This window comes from Trachurus trachurus (assembly GCF_905171665.1).
Source record: "Trachurus trachurus genome assembly, chromosome: 18".
In the NCBI taxonomy this organism is placed as follows: domain Eukaryota; kingdom Metazoa; phylum Chordata; class Actinopteri; order Carangiformes; family Carangidae; genus Trachurus; species Trachurus trachurus.
In genome coordinates, this window is record NC_139909.1 from 11,598,125 (window position 1) to 11,625,576 (window position 27,452).

The 27,452-nt window shown below is 42.4% G+C and overlaps 1 protein-coding gene across 2 annotated transcripts in view; it reads right to left on the reverse strand.

Annotated features, from left to right (window-relative positions):
- The window catches only part of mllt3 (MLLT3 super elongation complex subunit), a 59,542-nt gene that overhangs the window by 21,832 nt on the left and 10,258 nt on the right, over nt 1–27,452 (reverse strand). For both annotated transcript variants that reach the window (XM_083993438.1, XM_083993437.1), the window contains exons 3-7: nt 10,265–10,347; nt 7,677–7,820; nt 6,082–6,120; nt 4,710–4,838; nt 99–683 (exon numbers count right to left, since the gene is read on the reverse strand). In XM_083993438.1, the coding sequence (XP_083849564.1) occupies nt 99–683; nt 4,710–4,838; nt 6,082–6,120; nt 7,677–7,820; nt 10,265–10,347 (980 nt within the window). The remainder of the gene's footprint in view (nt 1–98; nt 684–4,709; nt 4,839–6,081; nt 6,121–7,676; nt 7,821–10,264; nt 10,348–27,452) is intronic.

Below are 27,452 nucleotides of genomic sequence, written 5' to 3' on the forward strand. Positions count from 1 at the left end.
TGTGTCCGATAGGCTTAAGACAGACCAACAGATCTCATTCTCTTGGCTTTAATGACAAACAAAGGTCAGAGAAGTAAAAGAAAAGAGGTTCTACTTACATCTGATTTGTTGGACTGGTCCTCCATATCAGAGTCGTTGGGATCCACCAGTTCCTGGAAGGGCGGAAGCTTCGGCGCCTTCCTGCGCTCGGCCTCGTCCCCGGCGTCCGGTCGTAATTTACTTGTTCGCATTTGCGGTCTATCCTTCAACAGTTTGTTATCTGGATGCTGAGCGTCCGGGCCCGACAGCTGCTTCCCCGACAAATCTGCAAATCCCTTTTTACGTTTTTTGGCCACGTGATCGTCTCCGTCGACGGGCGCGGACAGGCGCTTGTTCAGCCCCGGCCCGTGGGTGATCCCTTCAGTCCGATGCTCCTTGGACAAAGACTTGGGTTCCTTGAAGCCCATTTTGGGGTTGATATCTCTAAGTGGCTGGTTCTCTTTGGGTTTCCTGGAAGGTTCTTTGGGGGCTTTGCTGGGTTCCCAGCCAGAGTCTCTGAAGGCACTTTTGGGCTCTTTCAAGTCTTTTGGGGGCTTGTCTTTATGGTCCTTGGAAGGTTTGTGGAGTTTGGAGAAGCTGCTGCTGTTGGTGCTGGTGGTCGTGGCGGTGGTGAGGAGGGTAGTCCCACTTCCTTTGGAGCCATCCTGCGGATTAAAACCCAACAAATGAATGAAACCCTGCACAACGTAGGAACTCAACAATAACTTTCCTGGTTCTTGACACAATAAAAGGTCTAAACTTGGGTTCAACTCTCAAACCAACACCTAAGACGTCTAAGCTCAGCTCAGCAGGGTTACTGCACAAGGAACTTTAGGTCAATGGGCAAACACAATGGAGTAAGGACATAATTAGCCACTGAGAGCCGCAGTTGTCTGAGGGCGCTGCAAGCCTTTAATTCTTTTGATAAATACCGATATATGTATAAAAGTGAAGTGCCACTGGAAATAAAACATCTCAAGCAGCGTTCAAATCCTACAGAAAAATGCCTCCTGTGATTGGGCTACATGTGCAACTTTTTAAAAGCATCGTCCCTAACGACAAAGTGAGCAAAAAAAAGTGGCAGCTAGGTCAAAGGAAGATTAATCCTCTGCCTTTTACACAAGAGAAAACATGCATGCCACCCTGCAGTTTGGCATTACCATCTGTGAAAAGAGGGTCCATTCTTAAAAGGGAGTTCAAAAGGGTCTTCTTAGCCCTCATCTATGGGCTTAAACAGCAAACTCTGGGCTTCTTTTGAGCAACGCCGTTCAGCGGGGTGAAGGGGGCCTTTTCAACAGCCACACATGTGCAACCTTAAAAAAAAGTGGAGCGAAGGGCAACGTGGAGAGGAGGAGGAAATGCATTCGTTCAAACAACAGGGGCCATTTGTCCCCGGGTCTCACCTCAAGCCCCCTTGTCAATATTTCATCAATGCAGTAAACCCATTAAAGCAGTCTAGACGACGGTGGGTGTGTTACAACTCTGCCCAACCACCACTAAAACCTTTCATTTTGTCTATCTGCCGGTGACCCCGGGACCCCGGGATATAAAGCTGCCGGCTCGTTCTAACCTCCAGCGTGCTCCTCCACCGCAGTAAAGCCATTTCCCTCCCTGGGCAGCCCCACATAAAACTGTCTCGGTGCTGCGGAGTGGACACGCAGAGTTCTCTGCAGCCGTCAACATTGAGGAGACGAACTAAAATGGCACTTTTCAACAAATCTTTCAGCACCGTGACACTGGCAGGTTAGCAGGTGACGCAGGCCGATGTAAATCTCTGCAGGGGCCTTCAACTGTAACTGTTAGGACTGTAAAAATTAGGGCTGCCCCCGACCAAAGATTTTCTTGTCGACTAATCGAAAAAAGAAAAAAAAAAGTAGGGACCTGCTGTGCTGTGTAACCACAACAACAACAAAAAATGACAGCGAGTGAGTGTCACGACTGGCCCTTCAAATTAAAAGCCCTATAGCCTTTTATATACAGTTCAGTCATATTGATTTTGACTTAATTTTGACAGGACACGGCTCCAAATGTTTTTTTTTTTTTGTCCTGCGACCAATCGACTAATGAAATCTTGGTCGGCTAAAGATTTTTTGGTCGACCAGTGCTTGGTCGACTATTTGGGGGCAGCCCTAGTAAAAATCCACCAATTATGTGCCTTGGAATCGATTTAAATTAATCGCATATGTAAATACACACCCTCTATTTTATGCTTTAAGCTCGACGAGCCTACTGCGCTCACGTGGCGTTTCCTTTCTTTGCAGTATGTCGACCATGTAAACTGTGTGAGCCTTATTTCCCAGGCCTTAGGATCACCTGCTGACTCCTCGTCTGAACACGTCACGTCAGATGTTTGGGGGCTATTGTGGCGCAGGAGGATCTCAATGATCTGTTCCCTTTGCAGAGGGGGAGTAGGGTGGGGGGGGGGGGATCAATAAGTTGTTTCATTGTCACCAAGGAGCCGAGGCGAGAGCTAAAGCGCTTACAGACCGGACCCCCGGTGGATGACAGAATTACCCACATCCTGTAGTGTCTGCAGTGTCGAATGACATCATAGATTAAGATTAATCTGTTTCTTTAATGTGTAGTTTTTCTTAATTAATTTAAATTTAGGTATTTTGCCAACCCTAATTATTATTATAATACGGTATAGTAGTAATAGAACTAAAAGCACAATCAGCTTTCTACATTATCTTACTAATATCTAATATGTAAGTATCTATATTTATGTCTCTTAATCAACCAATTCTTACGTCAATATTACGTATATTACATATATTGCACAACAAAACAATATCAAATATCAGCTTACCTGTTATATGACTATATTATTATAGCAGTCATATTAATATAATGATAAAGAACAATTATCATCATTATTATGACTATAAACAATAAACTACCTGATGCTGGACTGCACAGTTTATACAGTGCGAGGTGTTTTAATGTGTATAATACAGCTTTTTATAGCTTTTCTCAGTCTTATTTCATTTGACCTATTTCATTTATATCTACTGTATATTACATGCTAGTGTAATGTGATGTATTATAAACTGTTTTTCCAGGTGTAGCTGTGTAATAATGTGACTTTGATAAATGGATAAACCTGCAGTATTGAACAAACTGTGTGTCAAATAGCTCTGATTTATAGAGACACATAAAAGATATATAAAGACATAAAAATCAATATATAAAGACATAAAAATCAAATGTTTCCAGAGCGATAATTTCTAACATGTGATGGAAAGAGAGAGAGGGAAGGAAAGAAAGAGAGAAGGAGAGAGAAGGAGAGAGAAAGGGAGGGAGGGGTGTATGACACAGAATGTATGTGACCTCCTGCTCCAGCGGTAATTCATCACACACACTGTGTTTAGACTGGAAACCGTTTCCATGTGAAACGGGCCTCTCCTGACCCGGCTCTTAAACGACACCATTTAAAGGGACTAAAAATAACACTGGATGGAAACAACACGCCGCGTTATCGACACGTATGATTTAGCGCTCGAGATAATAACAACGTCTTCAATCGACACTTAACTAATCCTCTTGGCCTCATCATCATCATCATCACCATCATCCTTTCCCCTCTTTGGTGTTTTCTGAATGAGGGAAAATTTATCGTCCAAATTTGGGACTTTAGGAAAAACACATTAAGAGATGAAGTCCGTCCTCTCACCTACAGGTCGGCAGAGATTCGCAGCACATCGCACATCGAGTCAGTGGAGTAACCGCTTACGACCGAGCAGCAGCCAAGATACAGTTTAGTTTGCTTAAGACAGAAGTTGGATGCCTTTGAAATCCCAGAGTTTAAATATGCTGGACGACTTTGAACCTGCCAAATATGTGGAGGGGGATTAGGACCCGGAGACTCTGGAGGATCAGAGCAGGGTGAAGGGAGGGGTGGGGCCGGAGAGCAGAGCAGAGGAGGAGGAGGAGGAGGAAGGAGGAGGAGGAGGAGGAGGAGGAGGAGGAGGAGGAGGAGGAGGAAGGAGGAGGAAGAAGAAGAATAGGAAGAGGAAGAAGGAAGAGGAGAAGGAAGAGGAAGAAGAGGAAGAGGAAGAGGAGGGGGAGGAGGAGGAGGAGGAGGAAGAAGAAGAAGAGGAGGAAGGAAGAAGAGGAGGGGGAGGAGGAAAAAGAAGAAGGAAGAAGAACAGGAAGAGGAGGAAGAAGAGGAGGAGAAAGAGGAAGGAAGAGGAGGAAGAAGAGGAGAAGGGGGAGGAAGAAGAAGAGGAGGAGGAGGAGGAAGAGGAGGAGGAAGGAGGAGGAGGAAGAAGAAGAAGAAGAGGAAGAGGAGGAGGAGGAGGAGGAGGAAGAAGAGGAGGAAGAGGAAGAAGAAGGAAGAAGAAGAGGAGGAGGAAGAGGAAGAAGAAGAGGAGGAGGGGGTGGAAGAAGAAGGAAGAAGAGGAGGAGGGGGTGGAAGAGGAAGGAAGAAGAGGAGGAGGAAGAGGAAGAAGAGGAAGGAGGAGGAAGAAGAGGAGGAAGAGGAGGAAGAAGAGGATGAGAAAGAGGAAGAAGAGGAAGGGAGAAAAAGAAGAAGAGGAAGAGGAAGGAGAAGAAGAGGAAGAGGAGGATGAAAGAAGAAGATGAAGGCATCCAACTCTGGCTTAAGAAGAAGAGGAAGAGGAAGAGGAAGAAGGAAGAACAAGAACAAGGAGGTTGTTTATCTCCATGACGGAGCTGGAGGCGACTCTGACCTTTGACCCGAGGAAGCTCTTGCTCTTCTTGGGGTCGGAGAAGGCCGGGGTGAGCGAGCTGTTGGGCAGCGTGGGCAGCTTCAGGTGCTGGCCGAACAGGGAGGTGGAGCCTTCCTGCATCACCATCACCTGCCAGAGGAGCAACGGGAAACAAGACGTGACCGGAGGAAAACCCAAAACTTCCCACTGATCAAGAACTGACAGAATATGTGGGAAGTAGCAGGTATCAAACCTCTGTGTAGCTATTTACTATGGATACTAATTTGATTTAAAAAAAAACTAGCATTCCTAGTCAGCTACTGACATATTTAGAGGTGGTAATGAAAACCAGCTCATGTTATAAACTGACACTGAACTCATTTTTGGTAACCCTTCAATTTACAGGCCGTTAATTACGTGATAATGTCAAGAAATAACAGTCAATTTCATATTAAGGTCATGTTTTTCATAAAGGCAAAAGATTAAACATGCTTTTCATGCTTTGAATTTTTTGGGGAAAGGCCAGAATTTTTCTCCACCAAGTCCTTGAAATTGACCGATATTTCTGGGATATTTCTGTGCAATCAATCGTTATTTCTTTGCTATTTCTTGACATTACTATAAAATAGGCCGTTACTTCTAGGCTATTTCTAGACATTATGACACAATTATTTGTTATTTCTTGGCCATTTCCTGACATTATCATGTAATGAACGGCCTGTAAATTAAAGGGTTACCTAATTTTTTTGTTTTTTTTGTTTTTTACATCTACAGCATAAATACATACATCATCTGCATATTAAACAATCATGGTCTCATGTCCATTAATGTCTATCACGGTGTTAGCCTAGCTTAGCATTTAGACTGGACTTCCCAGACTTGACTTCCTTATATCTTTCTTTATTGATTTATTAAATGACACCAAGCCCCAAACATGCTGTTTGACTCACAGCCACAAAATGTCATTTTACATTCATTGTTTGGCAGATTAATTAATTAGCTTTAGGAGTGTTTTGTGTTAATTGAATAAACACGTTAATCAACTCATTACCTTGTCAACTATGAGGCACAAATCTTGTCACAACCTCCTGCTCCTGAGCTATAGCATCTTTTTTTTTTTTGCAGTGCGTTATGATGGAGTTGACCTTTAACATTTGGACATGTGTGGTAAATTGTGTCATAATTAGCCCCGTTTTAAAAAAGTGCTCCAGTACGAACTAAGGGATGTTAATGAGGCGGTGAAGTCGTGTCATCTTCAGTGTGAGAAGTAATGAACGTCAACACTCAGCTGCAGTAATTACAGGGCCAGAATAAGCAAAGAGATGAGACACGACAGTAAAGATAAAGATTTAAAAAAAATAAAAACACTGAATCAACATGTGAGAAATCTTACTTTTGAGTCTTCTGAACTTCGTTTGTGAGGATCCCGCTGCTGCAAAAGGAAACAAAGATTCAGTATTTAATCATCTGCAACATGATACACGATATAAAACAAAAACAGTAACAGTAACCTATCCAGTGTGATCTACCAGAGAGACAACAGCAGACAATGCAGAGAGTCAGTGTGTGTGTTGTGTGTGTGAGATATGGTGTGTATCAGGGCTCGAGCCCCTCTGACGGCTGACGGAGGAGGGTGCAGGGCAAAGTAAATAGAGAGCACTTAGCCGCAGTCATAAAAGCCACAGACTTACAGACAGACGGAGGCTCTCTGGCCACCGACCAACTGACTGAACCCGACACTGAGGACACGGACCGAGGGAGGGTGTGTGTGTGATCAAAGTTTATCATCCTGTCCTGTAACTGTAAGTGGACTTTTACGAGTTTTTTTTTTTAAAGAGCCGCGCTTCGGTTACATCCCCTCTACTGTAACAGAGACGCATCTTCTTCTCACCGAGTTACAATGTTTTTGTTACGTAAACACCAAACCAACTGTGAGAATCTCCTGCTTAGGGATGGAGATTGATAATTGTCAATTCTGGATCGATAGTGCCGTGAACTTTTCCACATTTTGTCACGTTACAACCACATATTTAAAAGGGATAGTTCAACATTTTGGCAAATTGGCCCATTGCCATAATCCCTATAGTCATAGTAGCAGTAGGTTGGTTACCTTTAATTGTCGGTGCAAGCTGTTTTTAGAACGGCAGAGCAGAGCTGCGAGCTGCTCCGAGCTACGCTACGGAGGCTAATGGGATTTCTTAGTTTCCCTCATCAAACTCATCAAATACACAATCCAACAACTCCAAAACACTCTGGTGGACAAGTTGTGACCTGCACATTCACCACGCTGAGATAATAACAGAACGTTACCAGACAGAGTTGTTTTGGAGGTAAATGCAGAGACTCCTTGCTGAAAAACTGTCCCTGAAGGCAACGCGCATCAGCGGTTTTGCATGAATTTCCCTCTAAAACAACTCTGTCTGGTAACGTTCTGTTATTATCTCATAGCGTGGTGAATGTGCAGGTCACAACTTGTCCACCAGAGCGTTGTGGAGTTGTTGGATTGTGTATTTGATGAGTTTGATGAGGGAAACCAAGAAATCCCATGAGCCTCCGTAGCGTAGCTCTGAGCAGCTCACGGCTCTGCTCCGCTGTTCTAAAAATATCTTGCACCGACAATTAAAGGTAACAAACCTACTGCTATGACTATAGGGATTATGGGCCAATTTGCCAAAATGTTTAACTATCCCTTTAAATGTTTTTTTTATTGGTATTTTAGGTGATGGGCCAACACAAAGTAGCACATAATCGTAAAGTGGAAGGAAAATGATAGACGGTGTTGGTCCATCACATAAAATCCCAATAAAATACATTTAAGGTTGTGGAAAATGTGGAAAAGTTAAAGGGGTATAATACTGGCGCTTAAAGTTTTTAGTTTTTCCCACAGTGGTAAATGTCTGTGTTGCATTAGGAGATGTCAAAAGCCTCAGTCCTCCTCCTCCCCCGTCCACCTTCCTCCCCCTCCCCCTCCCCCCGTTGCACTCCTACCCCTCCGGCTTTCAGTAGCTTCCTGCGAAACTCCTCCGTGGGGTTGTTGAAGGTCAGCTTCTCGCAGCGGAGATGATTGACAGGTGGGTGGCCGTCCAGGTGGAGGAACAGGTCGTAGTCGAAGCGAACTTTCTTCGGTTCTTCCTGAGGAGAAGTGGGCGATCCCAGAAAAAAATAAAAGAGAGAGAGAGAGAGAGAGAGAGAGAGAGAGAGAGAGAGAGAGAGAGAGAGAAGGAACGGTCAGATTCAGAGTGAAGAGTTTTGGTTTTTAAGCTGCAGTGAGGATCTTTTTAGATTAAGGGCGTATTCACACCAGGAAAGTCCGAGTCAATTTTTGTCAATTTCACATTCCTTTTTTTTTTCTTTCCTTTTACAAGTCGACCAACATTGTAAATAAAAGCACATGTCTCTCACAGTCGCTCAATCCAAAACATTGGTCATGCATGCGTTTCTTGCTGCCCTTTTAATTTGGTTTTTCCAGTCGCACCTGTTGCTTATGTTAGAAGAACATGAGCGACAGGTGCGACTGGAGATGCGTTGACATCACTTGCACAACCTCCTGATTATACACGGGCAAAGACAAAGATGTGCAAGGCGGCTACGTCCTCTCCAGCATTTGATAAAACCTCTGACCAAATATCGAGCACATTTTTGGCCGGCACATTGCTAATGAGTGATGATTTGGGCCTTTTCTGACAACTCAAATGTATTTTTTGGACTCATTAGGCCTCTGTTGAGTCCAAAAAAGGCGCTTGGATTTTGCATTTGGTTCAGAAAAGGTTTGGATCGCATTCACAAACGAATCATACCAGGGTTCGTTCAGGACTCTGGTGCGGACGGACCAAACAAGAGAGCCGAATCCCAGCTGAAGAGGTGGTCTTGGTTCACTTGTTTGATCCGCACCAGAGTCCGGTGGTTTGTATTCACACCAAGTGAGCTAACAGCCTGGTGTGAATAGAGGTTTAAACTAACTACTAAGTAGCTACAATCAGAACGACTTAGACTCAAGTTCAGTGATCAGGGTCTTTGCATCAGCAAATCAATTGTCTATCAAACTACCGTCTCTAAAAATCGACTCTTGTTGAAGGGAACTGTCGAAGCTCCAGTAAAAGTTTTACATTTCAGAATAAAGTCGACGGTGGACGGTCGGCACCAGCTGCGTCTCCTGCTGTGACGAGGAGACGTTCGGCCTGACATCTGCAGACAGCTGCTGACCGGCCTGAGCTCGCAGGTAGTCGAACACAAACTCTGATCAGTCGCCTCCTGCTGCTCCAAAGACAAACGTGTCGTCAGATTTCAGATTCCTACCCCGGTCGGAGCCAGGTGACCAACTCCTGACGGACGGAGGCACCTGAACGCACCACGGCCCTCAAAGAGTACGACTCCTGACAGGTTACGTTGCCATGAGACATGTAAACTACATTTTAAACATTGATAAACAGCTGCAATATGTAAAATTCACCGAGTCAATTCTTTTTAAGTTATGGCAAAGTGTTTTAATTTTTAGTTTAGTAAAATTAGTTGACAAATCTCGTATTGTCTTATTGCTCATCCTCAGTAGGTCACACTCGCACCTTTTTAACAAACACTGTTTTCAAACAGGAACTGTTAACACAATGACAACCATGAGAATACAGTTAGTTTTTATTCTACCTCACTGAGCAAGAACAACAGGAACAATCTGCAGTCTGAAACATCCAGTACAAATCCAGCTGTGTTTCCCACAGAGGGGCAGATACTACAATTTACAGACTGCAATAAACACCTCACATGCATCCACATGCAATTTATTTCATTTTTTATTGTTCAAAGCTCTAATTTCACCGCTTTGCCTCCCATATATTGACCTTTGGTTTGTTAATAATAAAACTTTGTATTGCTGAAATATAAAACACAGTAATACGACTATAATATAGAACAATTTACTGCTTATATATTAATAAACTACGGTGGCCCAGAGAGACAGTGAGTGCGTCCCACTCCAGCACGTTCTGTCAAACTGATGGAGATGGTTTCTGCATGTGTTTGTTGTGTTTTGCCTGTCTGCATGTGTTTTCATAAGTCGGAGTGCTTTGACCCCTCAGGGCCTCCGTACTTCTCCTCACATGCAGCAAACCAGACAAAAAATAGTTGAAAAGTGTGAAATAAGTGATTTTATTTTGAAAAACAAACAAACAAACAAACAAACCTGAAATTGTAAATGTAAATTGCTAAATAGAGCAGTTACAATGAATGACAGTACTCTACATTAAATATTTAACATTTGCACCATTGACTTCAGTCTAAAAATGAACAACAACAGAGATATAGAGAAAAGTTGTGATGGTTTCGATGAGTAAAGTTTTAAAACCATAATCTGGGGTAGAGGCGTGCACACGTCTGAGTCTATAACCCAAAAAGCTAAAGCCTTCTCACTGTGAAGCCTTGTTAGCATAAAACCTTCAGACAACCAAAAACAAACCTGGCAGAAGAAGAAAAAGAAGAAGTAGAAGCAGGCAGAGATTTAAATGAGAGCAGTAGAAGAGAGAGAGGGGGGTGAGGGGAGGGGGTCTGGTTTAATGTGTCTGAGAGGAAAGTGGAGCATGTACCTTGTTTTTGAAGTAAACTTCAATGGGCAAGATGAAGCCTGCGTATCCAGACTCCTCCACTTTGTACGGTGGATCCTTGCACACTGAAAGGAAACAGAGAAAGAGAGAGAGGTCGTTGACCTTTAACACCAGGCGACAAAACCAAACAAAGACTTCATTTTGTGCCATAAAATGCAAAAAATTAAAACATAACCGCTGCATTTCAAACACAAACATCACCTCAGCATTACAACTTATTATCATACACACAGAAACGTGGTTTAAATGAGAAGCAGCCGGGTCTTTAACGCTCATAAATCCTCCTCCTCCTCCTCCTCGTCCTCCCAGCTGATGACGACGAGGTGAACGCTTCCTCCCGTCGCCCTCGTGGGCTTTTCAGAGACAAACAAGCTCCGTGCTCAGGTGTTCCTCCCTGGAGGAGAGTTTCTGTCAGCAGCCGTCCCCCGTGGCCGCGTCTCACACACAAAAAAAGCACCAATTAAAGTCCACGGAGGTCGAGTACTAGAGACCCGATGGGGGTGTGTTTACAGCAGCAACAGATGAAACCTCCGTGTTACTCTAGTTAAAAATAAAACACTGCAGTCATCAGTAATTACTATGAATGTGTCTGTGGTGCATTATTCTCATGATGGGCTGCATGAATGGACGATAATTATGATGATTTAAGTGAAAATTATTCATGTGTTTCTGTCAAGTTTCTTCCAGTCACAGGAAGAAGGTTTGAAAAGAAAGAAAGATTTGGATTCACACACAAAAAAAACACTTCTTTGTCAAAGAGGATAAGGAGTGATTTTAAAAAGTCAGTGTGTTGTTTTCTCACTGGTGCTGAACCACAGACAGACGACAGACACAGACTGACGATGTGCAAACACTGATGCATCAAACAGCCACTACATGACAAAGCAAATGAACCCTGCCCCTAAATGGAGGCATTTTGCCCCTAAAATGTGAGAGAGTGCACAGATATTTCATCTACTTGCGCATGTAGTAAATTTACCTTCTTTTTTTCCCCACCACTGAAATGTGAAAAGGACGACTCAAATAATCTACTATCTGTCATTACAGGTTTGAGGATGATGAACGAAAGGAAATTTGAATATTGGCTTTGCAAGTTGATTTACAGTGTACGCCCCTAAATTTTCTGCTTGCACTCTTAAAATTTCAAGTTAGGGCCACTGTGCTGCTAGTGAATTTTTCCCAGCATTTTAGCTTCATTGTTAGCAGCATGAGAGTGATGATGCTGCAGAGACGATCCGGCCAGAACAATGATAATGTATCAGATAAACCCACTGTGTTGCAGCCTGGTCCACGTCATTCCCAAAGAGAAACTCACTCAAGTGCCAAAGCAGCAGCTACAGTCAGTTACAAGCTCACAAACGACCTGAAGCCGAGTCTCTCTGATGCTTTTTCACCTGTCAACCTGTATCCAGCAGGTGGTTGTGGGCGGGGCTTAAGGTTTTAATGTGTGAAAACTGTTAAACTAGCTGCTTTTTGTGTGATATTTATTACGCACTCCCTGTACTTCACTGTTGTTTCATGACTGTATGATGTCATGTTGTTTGTATATTGTCTTTAATATGATAATGAAGTTCGTTTAAAAAAAAAAAGAAAGTTAAACTAAGTTTTTTTTGTACAGAGTTTAAAAACATGTCTAGAGAGGAACTTGACCATGAGATGCAACTGAAAGCTCCAGGAAAAGGCCATTAAGTGGCTTTGTTGTTGTTGCCCATTATAGCTTATTATTCACTATTATCCAATTATCATAATTACAAAAAACACAACTGTTTCGAGCTAAGAGGTTTAGTTTTAATTAACTGTCTCCTACTTTGACAGTTAATTAATCATTTTTAGTAAACGGCTGCCCTGTTTTTTTTTTGTTTTTTTCTAACACTGTCATTATTCTTTATCATAAAACAATTATTTTTTGGTTTTTACACCAAAAGCACAAAGAGAAAATGTAGCTATGAGCTCTTTAAAAGTTGTCTCGCTCCATCAAGGCGTCGTCCCTCTGCTCTCCGGTTTCATCCCGTGGCCCCGCCCGCCCGCTCCAGGAAGCAGCGGTGATTGATGGTTCAGGCCGACGACGCTGAGGTCGACCTCACCGCTGGAGCCGAGCCATCCACAACCCGAGTACCGCTGAGCAAATATTATGGGTTAGAGTTAATTGTGCAAGCGGGTCAGGTTCAATTACAAGCCGGCTGAAGACGCCGGTCGCTCCTCTTAACACGCCGAGGTGGAGACGGAGATGAGCCGAGCCGAGCCGAGATGGAAAGAAAAATTCACACAAAGTCTGGACACACGTTGGTATATTTTTCTTATTGGCGTGGATCGGAGCGTGCAGACGTGATGTCATGGCCAGATACTTTCAGTGACTCCTGCCTGAGTCATGAGAAGAATTAAAAACTAGACTCGAGTGAGTTTTGGACGCTTTCAGTTTTCTGCTTCGCTGACGTTCACAGACTCGTCTCTTTCCAGCTTCACAGCCAAAACCTGTCTCTCTCTCTTTGTGTGAAACTTGAATTTCTCGTATTTTACAGGTCGATTCGCTGATAAAAAAAACTTCACAAGTTCAAGTTCCCACAAGCTCATTAAACTGTCATTAACACCTGAAATGCGAGACAAATAAAAGCTTTATTCACTAATGTGAAGGTGCTCCATCATATTTGGTATGTTATTGTTTTTTCAACCATATTAGTGCTCGTTATAACATCATAATGTCACGACTAGTGCTTTATAAAATTAGAATCAAAATAGAAAATAAATCACAGATCAAACTGTTGGTCTTTAACACATCTGATGGTCACTTATATTTCAACAAATGTCAGTCGCATTGTCCTCTGTGAAAGGTCCGACTGTGTCCTGATAATTTTAGAAAATACTCTTAACTGAAGTTAACTGGTGGCTCAATTGATAAAGTGATGAAATACCAATGAAATATTGGTGACTGATAAAAAACATCTCTTTAATTTTAATGTCCCTTTTGACAAGTTAAAGGTATATACACTCACAGCAGAGGTGACCGACCTTGACTGGTCATTATTATCATAAGAGCTGAGATGAAGCCGAGTTATTAATGATCAAAATATATTATCAATTACATGGTTTAGTCATTTTTCAAACCAATAAACTCAAATATGAGGATTTGCTTCTCTCTCTTTCTTTTATATCTCTTTATTTCATGTCAATAAACTCTGAACTATTGTTCGGATAAAACAAAATAATGTCGGACAAACGTTTTAGGTAACCCTTCAATTTACAGGCTGTTCATTACATGATGATGTCAAGAAATAACAACTAATTGCGTCATAATATCTACAAATAGACTACAAATAGACAAATAACTGTCAATTTCATTGTAATGTCAAGAAATATAGCTAAATATATAACGATTGATTGCGTAGAAACAGCCCAGAAATATTGGTCAATTGCAAGTACTTGGTGGAGAAAAATTCTGGCCTTTTCCAAAAAATTCAAAGCATAAAAAGCATGATAATCTTTTTCCTTTTATGAAAAACATGACATTACTATGGAATTGACCGTCATTTCTTGGCTATTTTGTGACATTATTACATAATTAACAGCCTATAAATGAATTCCAGATCATTTTTTGATGGTTTGCTCTGTATACGTTGCAGCTTGTGTCCGAGCTTCCTTCTCACCAACAGTAAACTCAGTCTACACCCGGAGTGACTGAGCACCGGTCGAGACGATAGAGAGAAAGAGAGAGAAAGAGAGAGGGGGGAAACCCCCCCAGGAGTTTCCTGAGGACACGACGACGAGATGAAGTGAGTCAATGTGAAGGAGAAGTCAGGGGAGCATCTTGGCCGGGGTTCAGCAGTTCAGGTTGAAAAGGTTACCATTATCTGAAGCAGCGTCTGAGAGGCAACAAAGCGGCCACTGACCTGTAACGGCCCAAAAAAAAAAAAAATTTCACCAGTGGTCACAGAAGCTTTTTACAAAGGAGGGACGAGGCCGTGCAGCGCGGCCGCCGTTTAAACTGAGATGCCAATCACAGAACAATGCCAGTCACTACGTATTTGCCCTTTTCTACACAGACTGGGTTGTAATGAGGCCGCGGGGCGCAGACGGCCGGTGGCGGCGTAAAACAAAAGGCAAGACGAGAAAAAAATAAGAAGAAATTCTTTTGGGAAAAGGCTTTGTGGCTCGGATATGAGCCGCTTCCGCTCGCTCGTTTACTGTTAATCCGTCCTCATTCATCTTCACACCGGTCGTCCAGAGGAAACGGCCGGATGTTTGGGCGGCGACGGTCGTTAATATCGAACTTATCAGAAAACTTAATGACCAGATTTAAAGCAATCAGCCACGAACAAGTGTTTTTAGAAAAGTAGCTCACACTTTTTCCCTCTCTGATCTTTACCAGCAGATTAAAAGATCAATATCTTTATATTAACAATGGAAAACTATGCTTCTTCAGAGTTTACTTTCATTTTTTAACTTTACTGAGTTGATGAAGCCAAAAACTGAAAAGTGGCTACACATTAATGCTAATAGCTCTGCTGCATGTTTTATTACATGATGACTGAAGTCATTTTTTTTGGCTCATTGGTTTGACTTTCAGGTTAAAGACTTTTACTTTCATTCTTCGTTTTACTGAGTCGGTGAAGCTAAAATCTGGAAATTGGACTTCCATTCATTACAGCTATACATTAATGATTTTGATCTGCTGCATATTTTGATTCATGTGATGAGAATGTGTTATATTTTCTTATTACATGACTGAAGTCTGACATCAAACTCTGTAAACAATAACAACATGTGCAACAAGTGCAGGTGGAACTACTAACCAAACCCCAACCCTTAGTTATGCTGCTACAGGCCTAGACTGCCATGACTTCCCATGATGCACCAAGCTCAACCCTCTCTAACAGGTAAGAGCATTCACATCCTATTAACCCTTAAATGGGCAAGCATATATAAAAATTTTGGAAAAATAAAAAAATATTATTTTCTAATGTTTCTAGGGTAGAATAACACAATTTTATGATTTTTTTCAAAATATGACCTTTATTTTTCATTTTAGAGTTTGTATCTCCCAAGATACATTGCCCGTTTAGGGTATAAATTTGCCATTTACCAATTTATCAAATATTTAATTTATGAACTTTTAAAACATATTATAAGCAATTAATTAGCCACTCTCTGTGGCTCTGTGTGTGTGCAAGTGTATGTGTAGAGGATAGGACCACTCGGCGCGGGATTCAAACCGGGGTCGCCTGCAATTAGGACTATAGCCTCCACACTGAGCTAAACACCGCCCCACAACACATCATGTTTTGTTGCAGACAGATGCTGTATCCATCACTGGATCTTTTACATAAGAATTCACCATACTACTCTAATCATGACCTGAACATCCTCCCTCTTTTACTGTCGTTCGCTCCCTTTTCTAATTATTTGTTGCCTGTCTTGATCAATAGATGGTGGTATTCTAGTAATATTCCATTTTCAACCTTTAACACCTTTATATTATTGATTATCTGTAGAGTTTAGGCTTCCAAACATAAGTATATCTGAGAGTGATTATGCCAGTTTATATACCCCTGTCTGGACAACGTATCCCCCAGGATACAGACATTCAATGCCTGTTTATCAAAGTTGTGTTAATGCAATTCATTATTTTTCAACAAGAATACATAAAGTTATCCTTAAAGAGCAATAATTTCAAAAACAAATCCCCCCATAATGTAATTAACAAGAAAAACCAAAACACTTTACTTATGTCTAGTGTCTCTGTCCACGTAGGTGGCCATTTTGGAGTTTGACATAAAAGTATCAATTTAGTTTTGAATGCTGCCATAAAGTCACATGACCTGGGTACTTGACCCATCCCCCCTTAAGACTTTCTCATGATATTAAGTTCAGATACTTAATGCCCCTCCCCCCCACAGCCTGCCAAATGTCTGTATCCCCCAGGATACAGGAACTGTTAAAGGGTTAATATTTGACTTTTCTGTCTCTCTCCGTATAAAGGCATGTGGTCACATAGGGAAGGAGGAGCGGGGAATCGACTTCCTCAGGCGTATCGACATTTTCAAACGCGACAAAACCGTTTATTGATCGAGCCTGATGTCACTGGTGTCTTTTGTAAAGCTCAACCAGTAAATGTGTCTCTCCATTCAAACCTGTCAAGGCCTATGTTGCTATTTATCATATACGATGTTACGATGTATATATTTCTGTAGTCTTATCTGTCATAAACAAGAGGTTGCGGGGCGTTTGTGTCACGGTGCCGCAGAGACGAGAGCTGGGACACCGGGTCGGAGGCTCAGATCTTACAAGGTTGGTTTTCAGCCAAGAGACGCTACGAGGAGGGCAGAGAGCCTCCATTCTCCCTGGAACTAGTTATTTAACTATCACAATTACTCCAAAGCTCTTTAATTAATGTAAAAATGTAGCAGAGTTAAGATAAAGATCCTGCATAGTTCCTCTTTAACAGCACTACAGGACATCACATGGACGATGAAGCAGCTTCTCTTGCAGTTGGACTAAGTCCCGACTCAGCTGGATCTCAGTCGGCTTCACGCTGAGGATCAAACAGCCAATGATCCAGAGGTTCCTGGAGGAGCAGGAGGAAAAAAACTGTCTGCTGAGGACAAAAGTCCAGACATGTTGTCCCTACGTGACCTGGAGGAGTTTCCAGAAGCCCCCCCCCCTCATACACACACACACACACACACACACACACACATCAGGACCTCCCCAAAAGCTGCCTGTCCGGTGAGTATCCCACTCTGACCCAGAAACAGCAATTACTTCTTGGACACGCACACGGTGTAACTAAACTGTGGATCCGCAGTTCAGAGCCAAACAAACACGTAAGCAGCTGATGAGACGTCCAGCTCAGAACAAAAAGAAGAAAAAGAAGAAGAAAAGCTTCTTGAAACACTCACAATAACCGGCACAGCACCGACACAGTGGGAGGCAAATGAAAATGACCCTGAAACTACTTTTATTCTGTTGCTGTTCCAGAGTGAAACAGATCGTCTGAAGTGGTGGACGGGCCGTGGAGTCGTCGTCTTCTTCCAAAAAACTCCCAATATGTGGATGTCCAGGCTCCACAGGAGGAGACGCTTGGACTAATAAAGACCTGTAGAAATCCTGCACGGAGCCAATCAGCCTGTTGTTTACGTCTTTGGAGAGTATAAGTTGTGCTATTCACTCCAACTACTTCAGCAGCAATAAACACTCCACAAATACATCATAGTAGCTAACTAATTTCTACTGACCAAGTTCAACTAATTCATACAGGGAACGATTAAACATGAATTTATTGCCAGTAGTACAATGTTTGTTTGTTTTTTAAGTTAAGACTGTATTTGTTCATATAAATAATAGTATTGAACATTAAGACTCAACTAGAAATGGACAGAGCAGCTGTTTCATCCCACTTTTTCATTTTTAGAGATTGAATTATGAAGTTTCTCTTTCAGTTATTGAAAAATTTGCACAGTTGTGTCTATTTATATCGCGTATGTGTTTTGTATCATGTATGTTTTTATTGTTTTCCTATGCACTGTGTGGGCTGAGCACCCACAATTTCATTGGACCTTGTACAATACCAATAAAGTCTTTTCTGATTTTGAAATTACTTTAATAAATGGAGCTACTGCAAGTGTTGGATTGCGTGTCGTACTAAGGATTGTGTATTTATGAGTCTACGAGGAGCAGTCACTGTTACAACTCATTGGCTGATGGGGATCCGAGTAAACTAATAAATCTAATTTATTTCAAGCATTCATTCACTCAGCTCTGTAGTTTTATTTCAGTTTGAGGGAACAGTTGCACAACAACAACAGAGTTGTACGAGTGTTGCTGTCTAACAAACTTGCCTGAGCCTCTGTAACAATGGCGGGTGGTGATTAGCAGCTCAGTGGGGATGGTGTCTCTGGTCGGCTGAGCACAGCCCCTTAAAAACAACCTGGTGCTCCACAGTCCTGCAGGACCCGTCCGTCCTCCTGACCCAAACAACCTCGTGCTAATCAGTTAACCACCAGACCCCGAGGTCAACATTAATCTGCCCAGATTAAAAAGACCACAACACAAGAAACACCCAAGTTTGTGTTGGAAGACAACGGGCTGGAGAAGAAAGGACCAACAGGTGGCCGGCCTGAGGCAGTTAAAGACACACACACATACACACGAACCCATCATGCACTGGGGTGAAATAACAAACCAAGTTTAGGACACACTTCTCTGATGAAACAAGCTGGATGACAAAGAAAAAAGACACAAAAAGAAGTAACATCTGAACTTCCTGGGTTGAAACCACAGATGTCTGAGGCCTCGCCCACCTCAGGGGACCAAACAAGGATGGAGAGGTGGATTGTTGAGGGGGTTGGGGTTGAAATGATGGTGTGGGGGTTCTGATCTGTTGATATCAGGTCCCAGGTAAACAGCGTGCACAGTGGGACGACTCCTTCGTCTTCCTCCTCCTCCCCCTTGAGAACCATTATGTCTGAACGCTGCTGCGTCGGCCTCCGGGGGCTTTTTTTTTAGAAAGTCACATGACCTTTGCCGTAAATATGTGAATGTAGCACAGAAACAACAGAGCGGTGATGGGACTTCATCCTGGAGCTCAGGTTATTAGAAGGGGGAGTTTTAGAATAAAGACCTATTTCCTATTCATGGACACCAGAGTGGCCCCAGCGAGTTGATCCAAGTACCGACCAAGATCCTGGACCACATTTATTCTCAGACTGGCTACAGAAGCAACAAGGACAAAAACCCAAATAAACTAAACAAAACAAAAATTAAATGTGCAAAATTTGGCTAGAATATGCATTTAAAATATTCAAAAAATTATCCAACACCATCGTCGACTGTGATGATGTCATGAATAAGACCTCCATCTACTTGAGCAATAAAAATAAAACCTCTGATTTTTCTTTTCCACACCAAACTTGCCTGATTTTCATCCATTTTTCATTTACTTTTTGTTATCCATGTCATTTATGTACCAGAAAGAAGATACTCTGCTCTGTCCAATATCTGGTAAAATAAAAAACCATAGGGAAACCGCAGCTTTACAAACACACACCTACAGCAATCACAGAAAGAAACCCTGTACAACCATCCGTCCTGTATGCTCCTGTTCCTTCAGGCAGCCCACCTACTACGTTACCTTCTAGTTTACCTGCCGTTGGGTTGAGACTATTTTGAACCTTCGTCCTGACAGCTCACATGTACAGACATGTTGGTGAGAGCAGAGCATCTGACAGCTCAACTGAACCTGCCTCCTTGGATCCAAATAGATGTGTTGGACGTGTCATTTAGATCCAAACGTTTCCTTTTACATTATTTCACATTTCTGTTGTTTTATTACTAAGAACCATTATTGTTTTCAGAGCCATTATCATGATACTACGTTTCTTGACCATTTGCTGCATTGGGAATCATCACAAGCTTTGTAAAAATCCTCTCACACCTGTTAAACAAGAGAAGCTACATTCAAAACTTCATTGTTCACTGTGGTTTGTTTTACATGAAGTCAACAGTGGATTTGTATATGACCACAACCTGAGGCAGCAGCAGCAGCAGGAGACAACCTTTAACCTGTGTTCTTCTCTCAACAACATTACAGATGCACTCTTCTGTGTTCAGTCTTTTATTACAGCTCCTACCATCACCAGAAAGTCAACCAGTGTTATTGCACGTTACAGATTTTTCTCATATTGTGCAGACCTGGGTCCACATCATTACAAACATTATCTCAAGGCAAAAATCTTACAATATTACAACACAATCGATGTGAATAACTTACACTACAGTGCTTTTAATACCATTAATTGGATCTGTTCTGTATTTGAGTCCAACATATTGAACTGGGGAATGAATTATTTTTAAAAAGTGCCTGATAAATGCCAATTATTCCAAACTTTGGGCGACTATGACTCAACTATCAGGGGCTAATGTTATAGAAAACCAAAGCATCTTCAATCCTCTTAATCAATGCTCGAAACCAAAAGACTTCATATATATGGCAGTGAATCAGAACATGGAACCGGTTAGAGCTTTAATTTGACTACACATAATTAACTTTACACCACTGTACCAGCAGCAGTGCAGTAACAGTCCATGTTAGCTGCGGTAAAATGATTTCACCTTTTGGCTCCACTTATCTCGGTGGTAGAACCGGAGGCCCGGGTCTCCTCCTGACTTACGGCTTTTGTTGCGTGGAGGTGCCGTAAATAAAAGACAAATGTTTTATGGCAGGGGCAGAGTGAGAAAGGAGAGAAAGAGCTGCCAAACAGACAGCCCATATAAACCATGCTTCAATAAACCACTTCCTCCAACCTCCTTTCATTGACTGAGCTGAGGGACGGCCAGCATTTACAGCTCAGTTCCTGTTATTTGGTGGTGGCTGCCCCGTCTATCTGCACTTCCCTCCCTCCTTCCCTCCCTCTCTCCCCCACCTTCTCCATCCTTTCATGCCAGCAGCAGCAGCAGCAGCAGCAGCAGCAGCAGCAGCAGCAGCAGCAGCAGCCTCCAGCATTCAGGGTCTTTGCTTTTCTTTGTGCTCCACCTATGATTTCAGAGCAATCATAAAATAATTACAGGCAAATTCCTGCAGCTCTTTGATTTCTAGAAACGGGGGGGACGAGGAACGGCGAAAGGGGTCTTAGGGTCTTTTATACCTGGGTCTGGTATTATCACCTGAAAACAGACGCTAATGGACCACAGTGATTGGGTCTGATTCCTTGTTGTTGTGTCTTCTCTGGGATTGCAATTTCAACTTTTTAAAAGCTTTTTAGAAACTCGCAACTGAAGTGCAAACTATTCTTTGACCTTTTTTTAAGGCTTTTATACAAGTTTATGAAAGAGTTTCTGTGATGTTGGTTTCACTTTCATTTAGATGTTGAATTGATCTATGAAGATGTGTGGCTAATTATCGTTTCCAATGCAAGTTTGAGGAGACTTTAAAAAAAAAACTTTTTAGGAACTTGCGGTTGAAATTAGGAGTGCAAACTGTTTTGACTTTTTTAGAATTGTGAAAGTTTACAAAAAGTTTCTATGATGTTAGTTTCACTTTCAGACATTTAGACACTGAAACTATCTGTTTTATATCTGAAGATGTGTGGGTAATTATCTTACTCTGTTTTCAATCTAAGTTTCAGGAGACTTTTAATGTGAAACAAATCTTAGCGATGCTGGAGAAAGACTAACCCCAACCCTGACACAAACCTGATTTAAAAAACAAAAATGCAACCCTACTTACAAGTCCACTTGCTAGATATTTGTTGAACTTTCTGCTGTATCTTTCCTCAGCATAACGAGCTGCTCAGTCCTCACGGAGAAGCTCTGAACTCCTTGAACCCCGAACTATGAAAACGAAACCCAGGTTTCCTTCACATAACATCAGCAAAACGGGAAAGGCTTCAACAATAAATGTAAATGTCCCTATAGTCTGCTCACGTATTCACTGCAGAGACCTTTAACACTACTGACCGTCTTAAGGGGGGCTGTGATACAAGTATTTCTATCACGCACGAATACTTTCTAGAATACAAATCCGTTAAAAAACACCAGCAGACTAAATTACAACACAGAAATGTACGTTTAACTTACGTCATGTGTCATCTCTTACTGTAAAAAGTCACAAATGCCTTGTAAAAATAAAAATGCTTGCTTTCTGAAACTTCACTCAGAGCCAGGACAAAAGGAACCACATGTGCACACATGCAGAGAAAGGCATCGTTCATCTCCTGTGAGGACATCAATACTACTACCATCGCCGCAGCTCACAGAGATCACATTAGCAAACCGAGAGTAAAAAGGAGAAGAAAAAAAAAAGGAAAGCGGTGAGTGCAGCTTGTGAGACATATTTCAGCCCGAGGATCTGTATCTCATGTATAGGTCACTGCAATGACTTGACTTATGTGGTATGTGCTCACAAGCCACAAATTAAGGCGGAATGGAGGTTGAGCGGAGTTAAAAGGTTTCATGCGAGCGTTCCAGGCAGCCCAGGAGATGGCCAGAGGCTAACATGTTGGCCCAATCATTAAGGCATCAATCTGAGGGTGTGTGTAATGTGTACACTGTGAAGGGCTCATGCTGTTGCCAATGTGGCTAACAGAGCACAGAGCAGAGAGGAGATACTCTTCACCCTCGACTATTGTTGTTGTCGACGATGACGACGACTTCGTCTTGAAGTAGGGCTGCACGATTACTCTTATTTTCATCGTTGCCTGAAATGCGAGGAGTAAGTTTTATTTACAGGCACCTCATACCTATAACCTGAGCTACACCACTCGGACTTTCAGTCGGATCCCTTGAATACCGCGCCTGAAACCCACAAGCTGCTCAGAGCTACGCTACAGAGGCTCATGGGATTTCTTGGTTTCCCTCATCAAACTCATCAAATACACAATCCAACAACTCCAAAACGCTCTGGTGGACAAGTTGTGAGCTGCACATTCACCACGCTATGAGATAATAATGGAACGTTACGAGACTGAGTTGTTTTAGAGGTAACAATCCCATGAGCCTCCGTAGCGTAGCTCTGAGCAGCTCGCGGCTCTGCTCCGCTGTTCTAAAAATAGCTTGCACTGACAATTAAAGGTAACGAACCTACTCCTAAAACTATAGGAATTATGGCAATGGGCCAATTTGCCAAAGTGTTGAACTATCCCTTTAATATGTACACCTGAATATTTGCTTATCTATCACAAGTCATAGCACCATCGCAATATTGAACAGTGCAAGGGCGTCAGTTTACTTTGAAAAGTGGTGGGGACAATGACCATATGCGCACCTCATTTTGAAGGGACAGATTAGATGTTGATTTCGTTAACAGTGACTTTGCACCCAAACATTAAGCATAGCCTATCGGGTGCTGTCTCATCCGGTACAATCAACCCCGCGTGGAGGCTCGCGTGCTGCCGCCCTTCAGTTCGGCGTCTGTTCTATTTTTCACGCGAGCCGTGAGCGCCGTTGTCAAGCTGGATAGACCTAATACATCCATGGGATAGACGCATCGTACCAGACAGGAAGTCGGGCACAGAAAAGGCGAGAGAATCCGGTCAATTTTCAAAATAAAATGATGATTACCGGTAATGAAGTTGTTGCTTGTCCGTCTATAAATATTTGTCAGTTGCGTCTGCACACGAGACACACACACATCCATACATACAGAGCTTGAGACAGACCTGTGTGTGTGGAAAACCGAGTACAGACGAGTGGAGTCGATGTTTTACCGGCGAGGAGAGCAGGAGAAGCAGCTCCCTGTGTAACCAGCCAAGCGGCTGCGAGGACGCGCGCAGCGCCCGCTCCGGGCTGTGAGAAGTCTTTAATTGAAGCTACATTGTTGCGAGTTGGCTCCAGCAGAAGCTCTGCGCCGTGCACACTGTTTCAGCTGTCTATTTTGTCATTGTCGTTTATCAACGTTTTTTCGTCATTCTTCATTAGGATAATGTTAAGTTCATTTTGTGGTGGGGACAAAATTGTTCTTGACAAAAAGTGGTGGGGACATGTCCCCAGCGTCCCCAGCGTAAATGACGCCTATGGAACAGTGTCTTGGCAAATCAGACATTTTGCTGATATTGTGCAGGCATAACCTGAAGCCTTTTGAGAAGGTCCGAAAACTGAACTGGAGGAATAAGCGTGAAGCTCCACGTAGCTCCGACTTTCAGAGGAAGGTTTGAGATAAATAAGGAAAACACACCTGCTAACAGAAGCAAAGACAAACCTCACACAGAGGAAGTTTTTCCAGATGATATGTCTGATTTTGATGAGAGAAAAGCACCACAGGATAAAAGACGAAAGTATTTCCCTACAGTTTTCAACAGACAGCACTCAATAGGATCACCACTGTACACAGATTCCTATTGGCTAAAATGAGTTCCTTGACAGCTCATCAACCTTCGAAAGAAGTATAAAGGTGAAACGGTACAAGCTGCTGGTCATGACTGGCTGATTTTTATTTAAAAAATGTGTTCCCAAATCATGCTCCCAGTCTCTGATCACCTGTGGTTAATACATGATATTGTTTGATATCTAATCCAGCTCATACAGTAAATGTCAAACCCCAGAGGTGCAACCGCCTCTGTAGTTCGGGGTACTTCATGGATTTCTTTTAACTTGCAGCAACTCTGAACAAAGAGCGGCGGCTCAGGCTCAAACTGTGAGCTGACATCAAACTGTCCATTGAAGACGGCATCAAACACACCGACTGCTCTGACGGCGTGTTGCATTTGAAACCTACTGTAACGTTCACCTGTGCGTTGTGAGTCACGCAGTCGTGTCGGTCTCGTATCAACTTCTGCAGATGTCTGAGATTTATATGAAACCGAGCTGTCGTCATCCAGGAATTATCCACCATCCTGTATAAATAATTACAAGCCGCCGTTATCCCGGCATTGTACCCTACTTTGTTTATATATGAACACAAGCTGTAGTCATCCAGGAATTATACACTTCCCTGTATAAACAAGTATGCCCTGAAGTCATTCAGGAATTACCCACTGCCTTAAATAAATCATCAATGTTTCTTTTATATGTCCTCCTGAGCAGGAAAATAGCCACATGCCAAACCATGGTGCTAATCTCTGATTTACAATGCTAATAATGCTTAATGCTAAGTGTCTAATAATGGAAGAAGAGTACAACACTGACAAAAGCTGAGGATGAATTTGCCTATATCAACAGAAAGTATTTCCATTTTATTAATGAAAATGCGACTAGTGCCACATGTCCTGGATTAACCCAGAACTGATTTATCCCAACTAACAGCTCTGGGTGGCTTGTTGACAAGTAATTAATTCATAACTTGAATTTATATAAAAGCATCAGCACATAAGGCCTGAAATATATCACTGACTTTGGGGCGTCTTCACTCCTCAGTGGTTTGAGACGGAGACATGACGTTTAATCCTGTTAAACTAGACAATCTGGGCTTTCCAACAAACCCCTGTTTGTCTGCGAGTTATGTACTGAATATCAATAAACCAATGCCAAATGTTGGAAAAGATTTCTCATCTTTTTCCTGGTACATCTCTGCATTCCATTGGGAGTATGTGGTGGATTTCAATAGTGGGTGGAATAAACCAAATACTGCTGATCTTAATCAAAACGAACTGATTCAGGTTAAAAACAAAAATGATTCAGGTGCAGGACAAGTCAGGACCAAACCACACCAACACTCATTAACATCATAAATTTGATAGTCAGCGTGGGCATATGCATAGATTTTTGCACATCCACAGTTTCATCATCTGAATTTGAGTGCATTTGCATATTCCCAGTTTTGTGTACCACATGTTTCAGTATGAATCCAACACGAGGCTGCAGGTTTTGTCAAAGCAGCCGTGATTAAGGAGCCAGACCAGGCAAACTCTACACCTTCGTCTGGTTTCAAGTGTTTTTTTTTCTCCCTCCATAACAAAAAGCACCTCGGTCTTTAAAACACCTAATCACAACTGCGTCTTTTCCTGCTCTGCACAGACTCTCTGACTCTTCTCGGCCCATTTCTTGCCCATTAAACCGTCTCACGTCTTTCCATAAAAGTGACAATTCTCTGAAATATCACAAACACCTCTGAAGAGATGCCATCTCCAGAGTAGATTAAATGGCAGCCGAGGCTCCAAATGAGGTGCTTAAGCAGCATGAGCCACTGCCGCCTATTGGCAAAATAGCTACCCCCCCTCAACCCCTTCACTGGTTCCAAAGAGCTTCCTTTTTTTTTGCCTCCATTTGTTCAAAACGGCATTGCCATTTGGCCCGTCTCCATAGCAACACCTCAACGCTGGCCCAGTTGACCGCATGGCAATAATCAAGAGCGGTGGCAGCTTTACTGACTGATTCGTCATTAATCTTAATGTGCATCTGGCAGCTTCTCCGGGCCGCACGACAAATCACCGAGAGTGTGGGAGGAAGCCATCACTTCCTTATCCTGACTGCTCCTCTGTGTTTTGACTGCTGCTGCTACCGCTGCACCGACCGGCGTGCAGAGAGATTCATAGAAAAAGTGACGGCGTTGATGTCGATCGGACGTGGAGAGGCTGTTTCGCCACGCTACGCAAGCTCGTTTGTCGTCGGTGAATAAAAACAAGGCCAACGTAAATATCAACAAAAAAAAAAAAAAATGAAACCTGCAAAATGAGCCAAGTGGAACGGGCAGATGTCAAGAGACTTGCAGCATTTTCCGACCTGTACTCGAATGCATCACGGGGAAAGTTTTGAGGATCCAATTTTCTCTAAGCGGCGGTGACGTGATGAAAAAAAAATGATAATAAATTCGAGCATTAAAAAGCCATCAGTCAAATCTGCCTGCACACAACCAGGAGAAACAGGGAGAAGTAAAAACGATGTTCCAGTCCATTTAGTTTGAGATGGGCTCTTTCCTCCCCGCACCAGCCCACTCCTCACACTAAATATCAGGTTTCCAAGGCGACACAGTATGAAACCAATCACAGCTACTTTCCCGACGCTCCACAAATACTCCCGCTGTCCTTAAAAGTAAAAAAAAAAGAAAGAAAGAAAGATAAAATGTTATCTGTAGACTCCTGTACAAGAAACTCTGCTCCTTTTGACACATTTACCTTGTGATTAGGGTGCGTTTAAATGCCTCCCATTTTATCTTAGAGGCAGATGAAGAGTCACCATGCGAGTGAAAACCTGGAACCCTCAGGAGCTGAACATTAATATAATCTCCAAGACACTTCAACATAATCTGTTAAAGCCACTCTCTACCCCGACCCCTTCATCCTGTTTGATCAACAGCTCATCTAGTTAATATAGTTCCATTTAAATGAGTTAATACAAAACAACACTTCATAATTAATTAATGGATTCATTTAATCATGCAGAAATGTCCTTCTCTGGTTTCAGAGCTTCTTCTCTTTGTTCATGATTTTATAAACTGAATCACGATGTGATGAACATAATTCACCATCTTTTTTTGTGTTCATTTATTTATTCATCTTTTCACCAATCCCACCATCATTATAAATGTGACGCAACAGCTTCTCAGACACAAAAGAGAACCAGAAGATCATGCTAATCTCCTCTGTCTTATGAGATCAACAGAAATAGCCATTAAGCATCTGTATACTGTGCATATACACACCCACCTAGTAAATATGGATGATATTCTGTACAATGAAATACATGAAGACAGGAACTCAATTAACCTCACATATGTATAATTAAACACTAATTTTCTCTCGCAGAT